The 16948-nt window shown below is 39.7% G+C and overlaps 1 protein-coding gene and 1 pseudogene across 3 annotated transcripts in view; both read right to left on the bottom strand.

The window, feature by feature from the left end:
- Positions 1-456: 456 nt before the first annotated feature.
- The window catches only part of SCYL2 (SCY1 like pseudokinase 2), a 47251-nt gene continuing 30759 nt past the window's right edge, over positions 457-16948 (bottom strand). For all 3 annotated transcript variants that reach the window (XM_060245239.1, XM_060245238.1, XM_060245240.1), the window contains 6 exons: positions 14972-15090; positions 13045-13145; positions 9005-9071; positions 8803-8892; positions 4233-4352; positions 457-2800 (listed from right to left, as the gene is read on the bottom strand). In XM_060245239.1, the coding sequence (XP_060101222.1) occupies positions 2180-2800; positions 4233-4352; positions 8803-8892; positions 9005-9071; positions 13045-13145; positions 14972-15090 (1118 nt within the window). In that variant the 3' untranslated portion in view covers positions 457-2179. The remainder of the gene's footprint in view (positions 2801-4232; positions 4353-8802; positions 8893-9004; positions 9072-13044; positions 13146-14971; positions 15091-16948) is intronic.
- Positions 13814-13941, bottom strand: LOC132576718 (U2 spliceosomal RNA; annotated as a pseudogene).

The following is a 16948-nucleotide window of genomic DNA, read 5'->3' as shown; positions in this document are numbered from 1 at the left end:
CTGGGATGTAATACAACATTAAAATACAGATTAGCATGCACAAGGAAAATCTTTCTCTGACAAGAGTAAATAAATTATGAATCTAAATCCTTACAAATAATTAATGATAATGTGTAAAACTTACAAGTATAGATTATCAAGGAAATCCCTATATATGGGTATATGATTTTACAATAAATCTATAATTTGTTACATAAACTTGTATTCCAGATGAATTCTGTTTTAGCACTCTGTTTGATTTGTCCTCTTCAATGTTATTATCCAATAATAATCTAGGATTTTATATTATTTATATTGCTATTTTACTGCTAAATTTGTTTTATGCCAATAAAGGCTTGCTGTTGCTGTGATTTGTCTTTTTTTAAAAAAAAAACTGGGAAACCACGTTGTCATAACATTGAGCAATCTATACCAATCTATGTGAAATTTAAGTTTTAAGAAACCTGAAGACCAAAGAACTATATATACTCCTAACATTTAATGGTCTTAATTTTATGCACAAATTATGCAGCTAACTAAGCATAATTCAGTGAGAGTATCAACAGCACATGAACACCACAAGTATTTTAAAACAGAACACAATGTTATCACTGGTCCCAGAGATACAAAGTAAGAGTACTAAGGCAGCAGCTATAATACAAAGTTCTTTAGATACATTTAAGCATTATTACTGCTTAAAATTGGGAAATATAATTTAACAAAATACAACTCACATTTACAGCATAAGGCCTTTGGTTTCTTAAGCAGGAAATGGAAATAATTTATTCAATATATTTTTCAATTATATTGAAAAATAAAGTGTGTAGGCTTTCTATAAAAAAGGTAACTAATTCTTTCCTTCTCAAAATAGCCTGCTATATGTAACAAAGGTCCCAAAATTCCTAGGAAAGAAATAGTTAAAGCCCAGTAGAAATAAGCAGTGGACAGAGATTCTATCTTGGAGAAGTGAAATACCCTTTCCTACCTAATCAGCAGGATATACTACTGCATCTAGATTGTGGAAACTTTTGGATTTGGACCAGTACATCAAAACATGCAACAACAGCTATTTGTTCCAAACTTGGTATTACAAAAGTTTGCAGATGACTCTGAAACTACATACAGAACAACAGTTTGGTCTAAATGCAATAACCTTGTCATAGAAGACTGGTTCCCATCACTTTCTTTGAAATATATCCATTTAAACTAAAGAAACAGAGCTCACTTTAATCTGAATTGATAACAAATATGCTCCTTGTCTTCATTTTGTCTCATAAATAGTCAGCAGCATAAAGTTATCCAAACTCTTTCTGTACAGTTATGCCAACGTTTTAAGCATAATGAAAGTAATTTATAAATTCTAACACAATGAAATTTGTAGAATTTGAAACATGTTCTTGTTAATTAATTTGCACTGGTATTATTTCAATATCCAGGTTTCAAATATAAATATAAGCATGATTAAGCTACCATACATATTTAGATAGGATTTTAAGGTCACCATGCCAACCACATGGCTTCCACTGTAGGAGCTGATACTTCAGCATAGGTTACCAGCAGGAAAGTTATGTTGTATGATCATCCAGGCAATATTTGTTTTGTAACAAAGAGCACCTCTGTTAGAAGGATCTCTCTCTCTTTTTTGATGTACTTTATTAATGTGCTACTTGTGATATCAATTTACAAGGGGGTAAATGACTCTGTACTTCTCAAAATTTATCTGTATACATTTAAAGTAGCTGCATAGTAATACATGCATCCAATTACAACCCATCCTATACCAAGACGTATTTATAACTTTTTAAATCCATTCCTAATCCAAATACTACAAGATCAACAAGAGACAAGGGCATATATGTAGTGCATTTGGTGAATCCAACAGTAAAATACAATCTATTTCCTTTTATTTGTAAGATGTTTATTTGTAGGATTACACAGTGACTAGAAGACAAAATTCCTGAAGTGGTGAGGTATGCAGTTCCTAATTTTTATAACTCTGGGTACCTGGACTGATGAAACTGACCTCAAAACCATTGAAGGGGATAGGAACTTCTTGGTGCCCAAAAAGATGAAGCATATTACTAGTTCATCCTTGAAACAGCTTTTTTCTTGTCTGTTTTGCTAGACGGAAGTTCTCAAGCCAGTTTCTACCGGACATAAAGAGATGTCTACACAATCAATTTGCCCATGATAACAACTATTAACCAAAGAGGTCTTTTAAATCATTACTTGCAGAGCTGCTGCTTGTCATGTTGTTTGTTGGCTGTGTAAAGTTCTGAGGATTAAAGAAAGGATTTCCCTGTAAACCAAATCCAGGCTGTCCCATTACATTCATTTGTGTCCCCGGAAGAGAACTGCTGGCACCCTGAGGAGGTACAAATTGATTAAGCCACTGGTTTGTTTTTTGTTGTGATAACTGATTCATACTGATTTTGGGTTTCTGAGGACCAAACAGGCTATCTAAAGCAGACATATCTGGTGGCCTGTTTTGCTGCGCTGGCTGCGAAACTGCAGCTGTAGTGCTCATAGCGCTGTAAGCTGGCATGTTGCCTGTAGGCAACATATTCATATTGGTGACTGCAGCACTGCTGAAGAAATTCTGGCTTGTGGTACCAACCCCCATGCTGAATCCTGAAGGCTGAAATCCTACATTAGCATTTAGTCCATTTCTCTTAGTGCTCTCAACAGATGAAAACCCTACTCCAATATTCATAGATGGAACTGAAGAAAAGCTATTTGAAGAAGGAACTTTAGGTCTGTTGAAAGATTGGCTGGCCAATGATGCCATGTTATCTATCAAAGTATCGGTCAAGTCCTTGGTCTGAAAAAAAAAAGCACAAAACCAGTGTAATTAAAACACTTTTCAACATGAATTACCAATAGTTGTCAGTTAAGGAACTAATAACAACTCTATAAATTCACAAGAACAAGGTATATGGATATATCACTGTAGGTGGCTAGCTTGGTTAGGATGCATACTGTTATTTATATATGCTTTCACTGTGGATGGAACACATAGATAATGTCTCCACCTACTCTGGATAGTGCTTGTACTACTTGCAATGCTTACAGGTGACTAGGTGCTGCTACAGTGTTATTTGGCAGCAGGAAGCAAAAATAAAGCATCTATAGTCAAGCAAAGCTAAAATAAGGCTATTGTACTTTGGTCACATTATGAACAGAAAACAATACTAGGAAAAGTTGAATCGAGCAGAAAAAAGAAAGACATAACATGAAATAGACTGAATCCATCAAGGAAGCCGCAGCCCATAGTCTGCAAAACCTGAGCAAGGCTGTTAATAATTGGCCATTTTGGAGGACTCAGATTGATAGGGTTGCCATATATTGGAAAAGATCGGACAATACTTAATGAACACACACAAAAAAGATTGGGGCTATAGGCAGCTTCCACACAGGGATTTTCCCCCATATGGAGAAGAACAGGCCCCTGTGCTTCTTGGGAGTTTCCACATGTCATGTTCATTCTGAGAGTCACTTGTGGGACTCCCCAGGGCTTTTGTGCTTAAATCAAAAGGAAAACTTCATTTTATCCAGTTCAAAATATAGGGGGGGGGGGGGGGGGAAGTAGGGTGGCTGAGGATGGAGACTCTGCCCACAGCCAGTTAGGAGGGGGGCAGGGGAGGAATGAGATTTGCCTTAAATGGCAGAGCTCCACTTTTCTTCCAATTCTTTCCAGCTTTTTAAATGGGCTTTTTCTTTTTTGTAGCTGAGCCACAGTGCTTTTGGGTTTAACACTGTGGCTCTGCTATGAACATGGAGAGGGAGACTGCTGGACTGTGGGACAATGAAGAGTGGGAGACTGTCATCCGTTCAGTGCTTTTGCACTAACTTGAAAAAGAGAAGGGAGAGATGGGATGGCATCAACAATGAAATAAGTAATAGAGAAGTGCAGGGATTGTGCACAAAAGATACTGTAGCTGCCTGCTTCTATTTGGTTTGCTGTTGTTCTACAGCAGGGGTGCCTTTTAACACCTCCACAAAGAAACTGTCAATTCATTCCTTAATATAGGTTAAGTTTAGTGTCTTCAATTAGGGATTAAACTGCTAAAAAGTTCTTTATTTCATCTACTGCATTCCAAGAACTTTCATAAAACATCTGCTTTAGATGGTAGGCAAGCTTAAAAGTGAAGAAATTTACAAATATAACGTAAGACAGAATATTTTCTTAGTGATTAACCAGAATCTGTCCAAATACTGCCATGAAAAGCTCTATTATGATATTGCATTCATACCTGTTTGACTGGAGCACTAACTGTGTGAGGCTGAGGTTTAAGTGGTTGTTGGCTTTTGAGTATTTGTGCTTGTTCTTGTTCTTTCGCTAATTTTTGCTTTTCTTCAAGTGTAAGCGAACCCTTTAAAAAGGGGGAGAAAGATCACTAGGTTTCAGAGACATACATCTAGAATGGAATAAAACCTTTGCTTTGTGTCATGTAGTTTGCAAAATTGCCTATTTAATTCTGAATTTTGTCACAGAGGATATGATAAACAGATCTGCAACATGGTTTGCAGGAAAATTTCAAATTTCTCTATATACTCCCAAGAAAACTAAAAACCCCTCACAATAACAGAAATGCCAATAGCTTTAAGAAATGAATGCCTTCTGAGCTCTCAGCGGCCATTTTGAAGATTGCTAGGAAACCACACCATATTGCTAAATCTTTCAGACCCTGTTTTCTGTAAAACAAAGCCCAGGGGAGGTTGGCGGGGTGTGTGTGAAAGGTTCCATGCCCTTCCAGTGTCATGTCCCCTGAAAAAGAAAACCTGCTACAATACAGCTGACACCATACAGCTGGCCCCAGCCTGGCCTGCCAGAAGTTGTCATTGCACAACTCAGCCAGACCTTTCCTAGGGATTCGCTGCCAGGGAAGGGAAGGAAAGCTGAAGAGGCTGGCTGGTGGGAAGGAGAGAAGCAGCCAGTTGGTGTAGTGGGTAGAATGTCAGACAAGGATCTGGGAGGCTCAGGTCTGAATTCCTGCTCTGCCATGAAAAATTGTTGGGTGACCTTGGCTCCTTTATACACTCTCAGCCTACTCTACCTCACAGGGCTGTTTTGAGAATAAACAGAAGAGAGGAGAACAATGTATCTCAGGCCTGTAGCTATGCTGGGGCCCCCATTTCCTGCCAAGGTCCCGAGATTTCCTCCCAGCTCAGGTCCCCCGACTTCCCGTTTTTTATTTAAGTCCCCCCACAGAAGAGCCAGCCAGCAGGGTTGACTCCTGAGTAAGTGTGGTTCTCTGTGGTTGAGAAGGGGAAAGTGTGTGTGTGTATGTGGGGGGGGGGGGTGTTCGTAAAGGTTGAGAGGAAGAAGCTTCTGGAAGGAATGGAAGGAGGCTCCCATGGCTTGCATACCCCTTTCTCCTGGACACCAGAGTTTACAATTATCAAGGTGCCCCACCTCTACAAGAACTATTTTTGTGATGTCAGTACACATCTGGGGCTTTTTTTGGCGGGGGGGCACCACTTTCCCCAGGGCTCCCCAAGTGAATATTTCCTGGCTACGGGCCTGATGTAACTCACTTTTGGAAAGAAAAGAGTGGTACAAATGAATAAGTAACATGGGAATTAATAAGAAAAAAGGGAAGAAGCTATGGGAGCTGCTGGAGAAGGAAAAGTAGAAATAGTGAGAGAGCTGGATACATTGATGCCTTCACAATTCGTTGTTGGTCCTCCACTTGTCACTACATAAATTGCTTCTCTTTCTTCCTCATGTTTTCCATATAAATGAAATAAATGAATTTCAATCTCCTCTCCTCAGATTTTCTTACACTCTATGTTTCTACCTTCCTTCTTCTTCCCTCTAGCCCTTCTTGTGCTTTCATACATTCTGATTTATGCTGAGGAATGTTTTTATCTGCCTCCTCATGCTTTCTCCTTCAGTTCCTCTTTCCTTTGCTATATTCCCTTTAGCAGCTTCAGCAATTAAAGTAAACCTGCATCTTACTAATGGGTGCCAGTTTTAAGAAGCTTAACCAAAACCAGGAGGCAAGTAGCTTTTCTTCTCTTGCTTCTCCTACTGTCCACTGAGGTTTAAACAGCAGACAGTCTCAGCAAGTGTGGCACATCACCTTAAACAGATGCTCAGCACAACGACTGATGTTGCTGCTAAGGTACAGATAATGCCCTACAGGGAATGGGGATCACACCACTCTGGATAGGGTGGGTCATTTCATCCAGTGAAAAGCCTACGAAGTCTTACTACATCTTATTAGACAAATATGTGAGCATACTGACTCAGAGTGCTTTTTCCAGTTGTACCTGGCCAGGAGACTATCTCCCTTCATGGAGACAGCTCATTCAGTCATCCTGATCCCTATAATCATACAGTCTCAAGATTATTCTTGAAGATAACTTCTTGAAGATAGGGGTGTGTTTGGCTACACAGTTTGGTGTAGTGGTTGGCTACACAGTTTGGTGTAGTGGTTAAGTGTACAGACTCTTATTTGGGAGAACCGGGTTTGATTCCCCATTGCTCCACTTGCACCTGCTGGAATGGCCTTGGGTCAGCCATAGCTCTGGCAGAGGTCATCCTTGAAAGGGAAGCTGCTGGGAGAGTCCTCTCAGCTCCGCTCACCTCACAGGCTGTCTGTTGTGAGGGAGGAAGATAAAGGAGATTGTGAGCCACTCTGAGTGGAGGGCGGAATATAAATCCAATATCTTCTTCATCTTCTTCTACCTGAGCCAAAAATATACCTGAAAAATATCTTATTGGTATTTTCTGGGTATATTTCAGCTTCCCAAATGTATCTGGGTTTTCTCAGGGGGAAAGAAAACCCCAAGAAAATCCCAGATGTATTTGGGAATTACTGATAGATTCAAAAACAGCAGAGAGGTGTGAACACTCTCAGCTATTTGTCAGGCTTCTAGTGCAGTCCCTTTAAAGTTTAAAGGGACTGTAGAAGACAGCCTGCGGATCAGCTGTCCTGGTGGAAGCAGACTGTTCCCACTGGCTCAGCTTGAGGTGGTTGAGCTGCATGGAGCAGTTTGCTAGCTGTGGCACAGCAGATCCTGGGGCCAGCTTCTCCTGCATTGTGTTTAATAGTGTGGTGCAGGAGAAGCCGTCCCAGTCCAGTTTCTCCTGCAGTGCAGTTTACACTTTTTTTTCCTACCAGTATTTCTCTTCTCAGGTCAATTAAACCTGATAAATCCAGGTTTTCCAAAAAATCCCAGATCCAAATACCATACTGTTATTGGGATCTGGGATTTTTTGGGAATACTGACATTTTGGGAGGTCAAATAGATCTGAACCAAAAAATACAGATTAAAAAAATTGTACACCCCTACTCAGAAACTACAACTGGTCCATAATGCAGTAGCCCTGTAACAAGAAGGTAGCTATGTTGAATAGATGATGCCCTTCATAGCATGGCAGACTAGCAGAACCATGTTTCCCTATACATGCCTGTATGACAACTGAGATCTTCACAACAGAGTCTGTTATATGTCCCCTTCTGCACAAAGTTAAGAATTGAATGTGCTCTAGCAAGTACATTTTTGGTGACTGATATCACACAGTAGAACATCACACCTGAGGAAGGCTCTATCCATGTTGTCTTTTAGGAAGAGATGCAAAAGAGTTCTTTAGAAGAGCATTTGAAAGGGAATAGGCATTTTTATGAACCGATATAACTGGGCAACCTGACTAGTATGAATGACTTCATTGTTGTATTTTATTGCTTTCTTTCTCTGCTGCCCTGGATCCCAGGTGAGAAAAAAGGGTGTTGAAACATTTTAAAAATAAAACAGACTGTATGAAAAGGTAATGTGAATATGCTTCGGCCTCAGGTGCTGGTCCTGAGGTGAATTAGAGGCTGAAGAGACAAGGGCCAGTAGAATCAGCCACGAGCAGGTTATACCTAGTAAACCACACATCACCAGTTTTAAGAAAGTAAAACTGCAACATATATATATATATATATATATATATATATATATATATATATATATATATATATATATATATATATATATATATATATATATATATATAAGATTTATTCCCTGGTACCTATGGGAATAACTTTATGCTTTCACCCAAATGGGGACCCAAAGTGGCTCACACAGTTTTCCTCTTATTTGTTTTATCCTCACAACAACACTGTGAGGTAAGTTAGGTTGAGAGTTATGTGACTACCACCCCAGGAGCTTCCATGGCAGAGTGGAGATTCAAAAATGGGTCTCCCAGATTCTAATCTGACACGCTATCCTAACATACCACACTGGTCCTGAACAAACATGAAGAAAAGATCCTCAAGGACTAGACAGATGCAAACCCAAGACCAAACAGGTATATATATAAAAGGCAAATAACCATCTGAACAAACATGTACAAAGCTATAATTAAGATTGTGCTATATGCTAAGTAGGTCAATAAATTGGCATTTTCTTGAAGACTGAAAATATGAGGAATTGACTTTGAAAAACAAGACAAAAAGCCCTGGTAACAATTGGCTGCTGTTTTCTGAGTTCTCTGCAGTCATGAGGACTGTAGCTGAAATAGACAAGAAAATTTCTATACCATCTGGGAAACTATTCTAAAGTGCCTCAGAGCACACTATTGCCCAATAACAGAGAGTACCTTCCTATTTATTAAAATCCTACCTGCCACTCTAGCTTCTGCATACAAAGAGGGTTGCTAAACCAGCCAGGAGAGAGAATGTAACAGCAGCCAAGATTGTTTTAAACTGGTTTTGGTAAGGATTTTCAGTAAGCCAAGAGACTTTCAATTTAGTTTGGGTTTTTACATTCCATTTACAAGCTTATAGATATAAATCAGCCTCATACACATAATACAATAAATCTCACCTTTCTCTGATTTTTCAACAGTCCATTTTCTTTACAGTCAGATCCAGCAGTTAAGATATCTGTCTTTAGATTGGTAAACACCTTGTCAATCTGTTCAAATAAAAATTGTATTGATTTACAGATTTAAAGAAGGCTAGATTAATCACATACAATACAAAATTAAATTTCTACAGTAGCTAATTGAATAAAGTTAGATGCATACCTGATTGCCTGGATTATTAGCTTTCGTTTCTTCAGGTATGCTCATTTGGTTTGTTATATCCAAAGATCTGAAGCACAATATACAGTTGTTAAAAGTACTACAGAACAGTTACTCATGAAATCAGTCTAGTAAGACATGCTAGTTACAGGTTTAAATATGATAAATGGAAAGAACAAACAAATCTGAAATTCAGAACAACAATAATCAATATGTGCTTCTATTACAACTTTTGGTCACTATGGAGTCTTAAGAACACATGTACCAACATTTTTTTGCATAAAATCAAGGCAGCTGATAATATTGCTGCTGACAAGCAGTAACATGAATGAATGAATAAATAAATAAATTTACACTCTGTTATTGGATTTATATCCTGCCCTCCCTGCAAGTGAGCTCAGGGCAGGTCACATCCTAAGAAAGATTAAAACAGAATTAAATAAAAGCAAAAGAGGTTGTCATACAAGCAGTACCGGCCTGACCCTCCATGGTACCCTAGGCAGACTTACTGCCTGCTGTCCCCCTCCACAGTGCCCCCCACGACTCCCCCCTCCCCACGAGCCTCCTCCTCCCCCCTTCTTTCTCCACCCCATGTCTATTTCAATGCCGGAACAGGCTTTAGCGCCACTTTCCCAGCTATCTAAAGGCACCCCCCCCCGCTGATCAGCTAATCGACGGGTAAAACCATGCCATGCGGCCCAGCTCACTGTCTGTCAGAACCAGCATCCTGAAAAAGTGGACCCACTGCCGCTGACTCTTCTCTACTTCCTGGATGGGAAGGAAGTAGAGAGGAGTCAGCAGCAGTGAGGCCACCCTTTCAGGATGCTGGTCCTGACAGTAAGCAGGGCCGTGCAGCGTGGTTTTACCTGCTGATCAGCTGATTGGAGGGGCGCCTTTAGATAGCCAGGAACACGGATCTGTCCTTGATTTTTAAATGATTTAGATGAAGGAATGGAGGAAATACTTATTAAATTTGCAGATGATACTAAATTGGGAAGGGTCACAAATACAGTAGAAGACAGAGACAGGATACAGGATGATCTTGACAGGCTGGAAAACTGGGATAAGACAAATAAAATTAATTTCACCAGGGGTAAATGAAAAATCCTGCATTTAGGTAGGAAAAATCCAATGCATCATTATAGGATGGGGGAGACTTGTCTTGTGCGAAAAGGATCTAGGGGTCTTAGTGGACCACACACTGAACATGAGTCAGCAGTGTGATGTAGCAGCTAAAAAGGCAAATGAGATTTTGGACTGTATCAGCAGATCATGATGGTATCACTTTACTCTGCTCTGGACATCATGTAGAGTATTGTGCTCAGTTTTGGGCACCACAATTTGAAGAATAGCGACAAGCTGAAACGTGTCCAGAGGAGGGCAACAAAGATGGTGAGGGGTTTGAAGACCAAATCCAACAAGGAAAGGCTGAAGGAACTGGGTATGTTTAGCCTGGAGAAGAAACGACTGAGAGGTGATATGATAACCATCTTCAGGTACTTGAAGGGCTGTCATACAGAGGATGGTGTGGAATGGTTTTCTGTTGCCCCAGAAGGTAGGACCAGAACCAATGGGCTGAAATTAAATCAGAAGAGTTTCTGGCTGACAGAGCATTTCCTCAGTAGAATAGGGGCTCTCAGGAGATGGTGGGCTAAGAACATAAGAGAAGCCATATTGGATCAGGACAGTGGCCCATCGAGTCCAACACTGTCACACAGTGGCAAAAAACCCAGGTGCCATCAGGAGGCCAACCAGTGCGGCCAGGACACTAGAAGCCCTCCCACTGTTGCCCCCCCCCCACCAAGCACCAAGAATACAGAACATCACTTAACCCAGACAGAGAGTACCATCTATGCCTTGTGGCTAATAGCTACTGATGGACCTCTGCTCCATAAGTTTATCCAATCCCCTCTTGAAGATGTCTATGCTTGTAGCTGCCACCATTTCCTGTAGCAGTGAATTCAATGTGTTAATCACCCTTTGGGTGAAGAAGTACTTCCTTTTATCCGTTCTAACCTGACTACTTAGCAATTTCACTGAGTGCCCATGAGTTTTCGTATTGTGAGAAAGGGAGAAAAGTACTTCTTTCTCTACCTTCTCTATCTCATGCATAATCTTGTAAACCTCTATCATGTCACACCTCAGTCGCCATTTCTCCAAGCTAAAGAGCTCCAAACACTTTAACCTTTCCTCATAGGGAAAGTGTTTCGACCTTTCAACAATTCTAGTTGCCCTTTTCTGGACTTTTTCCAACGGTATAATATTTTTTTTTTGAGGTGTGGTGATCAGAATTGTACACAGTACTCCAAATGAGGCCACACCATCTATTTATACAGAGGCATTATGATACTGGCTGATTTGTTTTCAATTCCCTTCCTAATAATTCCCAGCATAGCATTGGCTTTTTTTATTACAGTCACACACTGTCTTGACATTTTCATGACCCCAAGATCTCTCTCTTGGTCAGTTTCCGCCAGTTTCAGACCCCATCAGCGTGTATTTATAGTTAGGATTTTTGGCCCCAATGTGCATTACTTTGCACTTGGGTATGTTGACCCTCATTTGCCACACTGACACCCACTTGGCCAGCCTTGACAGATCCCTCAAAACCCTCCCTGGTTCTCACCACCCTGAACAATTTAGTGTCATCCGCAAACTTAGCCACTTCACTGCTTACTCCCAACTCCAAATCATTAATGAACAAGTTAAAAAGCACCGGACCCAGTACTGAGCCCTGTGGTACCCCACTGCTTATCATCTTCCACTGTGAAAATTGCCCATTTATACTCACTCTGTTTCCTATTAAATAGCCAGTTTTTGATCTATGAGAGGACTTGTGCTTTTATCCCTTTGAAAGTTTTTAAAAAGAGGCTAGATGGCCATCTGACAGCAACTGATTCTGTGAACTTAGGAAGATCATGAGAAGAAAGGCAGGAAGTGTTGCATCAGTGCTTAGTTCTCATGGCACTTTCTTATACACCCAGGGAAATGCTGTTCACCACTTTGGGGTCAGGCATCAATTTCTCTCCAGGCTACTATTGCCAAGGATCCTGGAGGGGTTTTTGCCATTTTCTGAGTGTAGGAGGTATTTGTGAATCTCCTGCATTGTGCAAGGGGTTTGACTACATAATCCTGGAGACCCCTTCCAACACTATGATTCTCTGATCCTAGCACGTTGCACTGAGACTTCAAATCTCCTGCTTCTGAATGCATTTGCGCCAATAAAATGTGCCTCCATTACAGGACACAAACCTATATATTTCAAATAGTTGTTCACAAGCCACATTGGTTAAATAACAATAAAGGAAATAAAGGAAGAGCATCCTCTGGTGTGAAAGAATTATCTCATTTGGCAGAAGTCTTTGGATATAATACATCATTCTGGAATGATTGTTTAAACAGTTTCCCTCTGGTTTCCTTTCAACACACTATGATGAATAAGTTAGCTCAGTATGATTTAAATGGTCAGAATGAAAAACCTAGATTTAAGTTGAACAAAGCAGGAGTCAAATTTCACCTTTAAGACCAACCAATTTTTATTTAGAATGTAAGCTTTTGTGCGTTCTTAAGCACACTTCATCAGATGAGGAATCCAGCACAGTGAGGAAAGCCATATATAGCTATGTACCATAAAGGTGCCACTTGACTCCTGCTTTGTTCAACTGCTTCAGACCAACATGGCTGCCTGCTTGGATCTATCTAGATTTAATTTGCTATTCAACTGTGAACGTCACTTGCTGGCCTGGTTAAGCAACAATTTAACAAGTTTGTTGTAATCTCAAAAAAGTACTCTGAATTCACAGAAGCGGCAGGACAGAAACCCACACCGAGAATGTGAAAAAATATATATTGTTAAGAATCTATCACCATGAAAGGCAAACTAGAAACCTTACTGTTGAAAAGAAACAGAAAGCTAAGCAGTGTAAGTGCAGTATTTAGAATGGTATAATATGAAATAATGCCAAGGACTACAGAAAATTACAAGCATATAAACAGCAAGAGATTTTCTGATTCACTGTAAGTACAAGAAATTATGCACTTACTTTTGCTGCTCTTGCATGATATGAATTTGTTCAAGTTTGGTTTTATGCTCAGCTTCCAATCTGTTTAGCATCTCTTTTATGACTGAAATGAAGGAATTAAACTAGGAAAGAAATATTTTCTCAAGTGAGGATCATTTTAAACAAAATAGCTTTCTAGCATTAAATAAAGGTACCCAGAATGATTTAAGAGAGACCAATACGATGAGCTAGGAGCCCTGTGGCGGAGAGTGGTAAAGCTACAGTAATGTAGTCCAAGCTCTCTGCTCACGACCTGAGTTCTATCCCAGCAGAAGCTGGGTTCAGATAGCCAGCTCAAGGTTGACTCAGCCTTCCATCCTTCCAAGGTCGGTAAAATGAGTACCCAGTTTGCTGGGGGGAAAGTGTAGATGACTGGGGAAGTCAATGGCAAACCACCCCATAAAAAAGCCTGCCGTGAAAATGTCATGATGCAACGTCACCCCAGAGTCGGAAATGACTGGTACTTGCACAGGGGACTACCTTTACCTTTAATACAATGAGCAGAAATAGCTCTAAAATAGGCTGTAAAATAAGCAGATTTATATTTTAAAGATGGTACCACTATGAGAAAACCTATACTACAAGACAGAAGCAAGTCTAACATGTTAGCAAAACGTACTCGAGTTAGTTTCTTATAGAAAGTAGAGGTGTATTAATTTTTCATCAAAGCTAAGAAATTTACTGCAATTATGATTCCGTATAATTAACAAAAAAAGCCCCCCAAACAGACAAACAGGGACATGTTCCATCTTGTGGTTTACCTTTCAATAGTGGTACTGCATGCTAAAGATATTACAGACTTCGGCAGAAGTCCTCACACAGCATTCTAACTAGGTTTTATTACTATACTTGATCTTAGCCAATAGGCCAAGAAGCAATAATAATAATAATAATATGATACTGGATTTATACCCCACCCTTCACTCCGAATCACAGAGTCTCAGAGCAGCTTACAATCCCCTTTACCTTCCTCCCACACAACAGACACCCTGTGAGGTGGGTGAGGCTGAGCTATGCAAGAGCTATGACTGACCCAAGGCTTTTCCAGCAGCTCCAAGTGGAGGAGTGGGGACTCAAACCAGGTTTTCCCAGATAAGAGTCTGCGCACTTAACCACTACATCAAACTGGCTCTCAAACTAGGTTTTATATAAAGTGTACCTCTGGAGCTGCACCCCCATTACAGAACAGAAAAACTGACCACATATCTTCTGGGCATGGAGCAGGGGTCTCTGGGCACATGGCGGGGAGGTAGTTCTAAATTTCATGTAGTGTACAGGGGGGTGGACTAGATGACCCTGGAGGTCCCTTCCAACTTTACAATTTAATATGTACCATGAATATGTGAATGAGATATATGTATGCCGATCTCTGTGGATCCCAGATCTTTAAGACTGAATAAATACTAGTAATCTAAACATAATACTCTCACTGAAAAAAAAATCAAATGCCGTTTTTTAGGAACATACATTTGATCTTCAGTCATTTTGATAATCTGTAAAACAGGAAAAGAAACTTGTGTGTTACAGTGTCTATTAATTAGAGGACCATTAAACTGACATATACATGTCTCCTCCTTGTTAGGAGGAGATGCATTTTATATGACAGATAGTGAGAAGTTGTAGTGGCTGAGTGGATAGAAGACACTGGTACCTGAACAATATGAAACTGAAAGTACATTCGGGACTGAACTGGGAAACAGATAACTGTTTACCATATTTATATAACACTGAAACATCATCATCAAGTTTAGTTTATCATAGTGAGATCTAATGAAATAAAAATAAAAAAGCAACAAAAAGTGTGCATTCTTGTCTGGTGTGCATTCTTCCTTTTTTGGAAGGAAGTTCCGCTGAAATTAACGAGATGAGTAAACACGTTTTGAATAGGAACAGAACGTGAAAACCATACCTGATTGAGATTAAGATTGTTCTCAATACTAAGAGGAATCAGATGTGGCAGCACCTTTCCTGCAAGTTGCTCTTTTGTAATTCCCAGCTTCTTATGACTAAATGTACATTTATAAATACCTGTAATGAAACATTAAACATTACCTACAGATCTTTCCATTTTAATGAACTGTTATCAATACATGTTGCTCAAATAACAACTAGTTTCAATTAAACATACTTATTTTCTCAGACTGCACAGCAAATTTGAAAATGTCAAGTATGTAACCAATAGACCCCAGTGGAATCAGAACACAAACATACACTTACTATAGCTTCTATTAGAATGATACATTTCAGAGACTAGTACTGAAATCCAGCATAGAAAAGCAAAGCAGGTGGGGTGGGGGCAAATAGCATTTGTGAAACCTGCCATCTCTACACGTTTGAACCTTAAGAAATTAGGGTTGCCAGCTTCCAGGTGGTGTTTGGAAAGCTCCTGGAATTATAACTAGTCTGCAGATGATAAAGATCAGTTCCCCTGGAAAAAATGGCTGCTTTGGAAGTTGGACTCTATGGCATTACACCTTGCTGAGATTCTTCCCCTTCCCTTAAAAATATGCCAGCAAATATGGAAAACAAAACAATGGCCCACAGGCTGAAAATATTCAATTTATATTCCAATTCCAAAAAAGGAGACATAAAAGATTATAGCAACTACTGGACCATCACTTTACTTTTTCACACAACTAGAGCGATGCTAAAAATCCTACAATAAAGACCATTATCATATATGGAACAAGAAATGCCAGATGTTCAAGCTGAATTCAGAAAAGGGGCACTAGACATCATACTGTAAATTTACATTAAGTCTTGAAGCAGGTGAGTGAATTTCAGAAGAAAATCAGCATTTTTCATAGATTACAGGAAAGTTATAGTTAATTTTAAAAGAAACAGGTGTGCTATAACCAGTGTGTGATGGTTTTGTTTCACGACCATTTATTCTGTTTTTAAAGAAACTGAAATTGTTCAAGATTTTCTGTTCCTTGGCTGCATCATCATCCAAAAGAGAGACTGCAATCAAGAAATCAGGAGACTGAGACTGGAAAGGGCACTCATGAAGGAGCCAGAAAAGATTCTTAAGTGTAAAGATATGTCACTGGCAACCAAGGTCAAGTGAATTCATGCCACGGTTTTCCCTATTGCTATGTCTAGGTCTGAAAGCTTGACAATGAAGAAAGCTGATAGGAATAAAGGTGATTAATTTGAAATGTGATGGTGGAGAGTTTTATGGATACTGTGGACCACCAAAAAGACAAATAAGTGAGTTCTCTAGATCAAAGCAAGCCTGAGCACTCCCTACAAGCAAGCTGAGGTTATCATACTTTGCTCACATTATGAGAAGACAAGAGTCACTGGAAAAGACAATGATACTTGGAAAAGTTGAAAGCAGGAGAAAAAGAAGTCCCAACATGAGATGGATAGGCTCAATCAAGGAAGCCACAGCCCTCAGTTTGGAAGACCTGAGAGAGGCTGTTACAACAGAATGTTTTGGAGGATGTTAATTCATAGGTTCGCTATTAGTCAGAAGTGACTGCAGAGCACCTAACACATACACCCTTGATCTTTTTTTGTTCAGGTGAGGAATATGGTGATCTGAGTACGTGTGTCACAGTTACAGTTATTCTTTTATGTCCAGATCACTATTCCATAGGTCCAAACTTACAGGACTACAGGGGAGGACCACCAGTTAGAATAGTCTCTCTCCAGAGGATGACTAATTTGTAGTTTTTTGATGGATCTTTGAGATTTACTGGTTGGTGTCTTGTTAAACCTATAAGAAATCTTTGGAATGTGTAACAGTTGATACTATTGTTCCTGGATATACTCTCGACTGATAACATCTGTAACGTTCCTTGGTTCACTGAGAAGCTGGACACATTAAATTGTCTATCAGGGTGAGTATTGTTTCCTCCAACAATCAGCAGCTCTCCAGGAT

The sequence above is a fragment of the Heteronotia binoei genome, chromosome 8, assembly GCF_032191835.1.
Source record: "Heteronotia binoei isolate CCM8104 ecotype False Entrance Well chromosome 8, APGP_CSIRO_Hbin_v1, whole genome shotgun sequence".
Taxonomy (NCBI): Eukaryota; Metazoa; Chordata; class Lepidosauria; order Squamata; family Gekkonidae; genus Heteronotia; species Heteronotia binoei.
The sequence above is the reverse complement of the archived record's forward strand: the minus strand, read 5'-3'. Positions and strand labels throughout refer to the sequence as shown.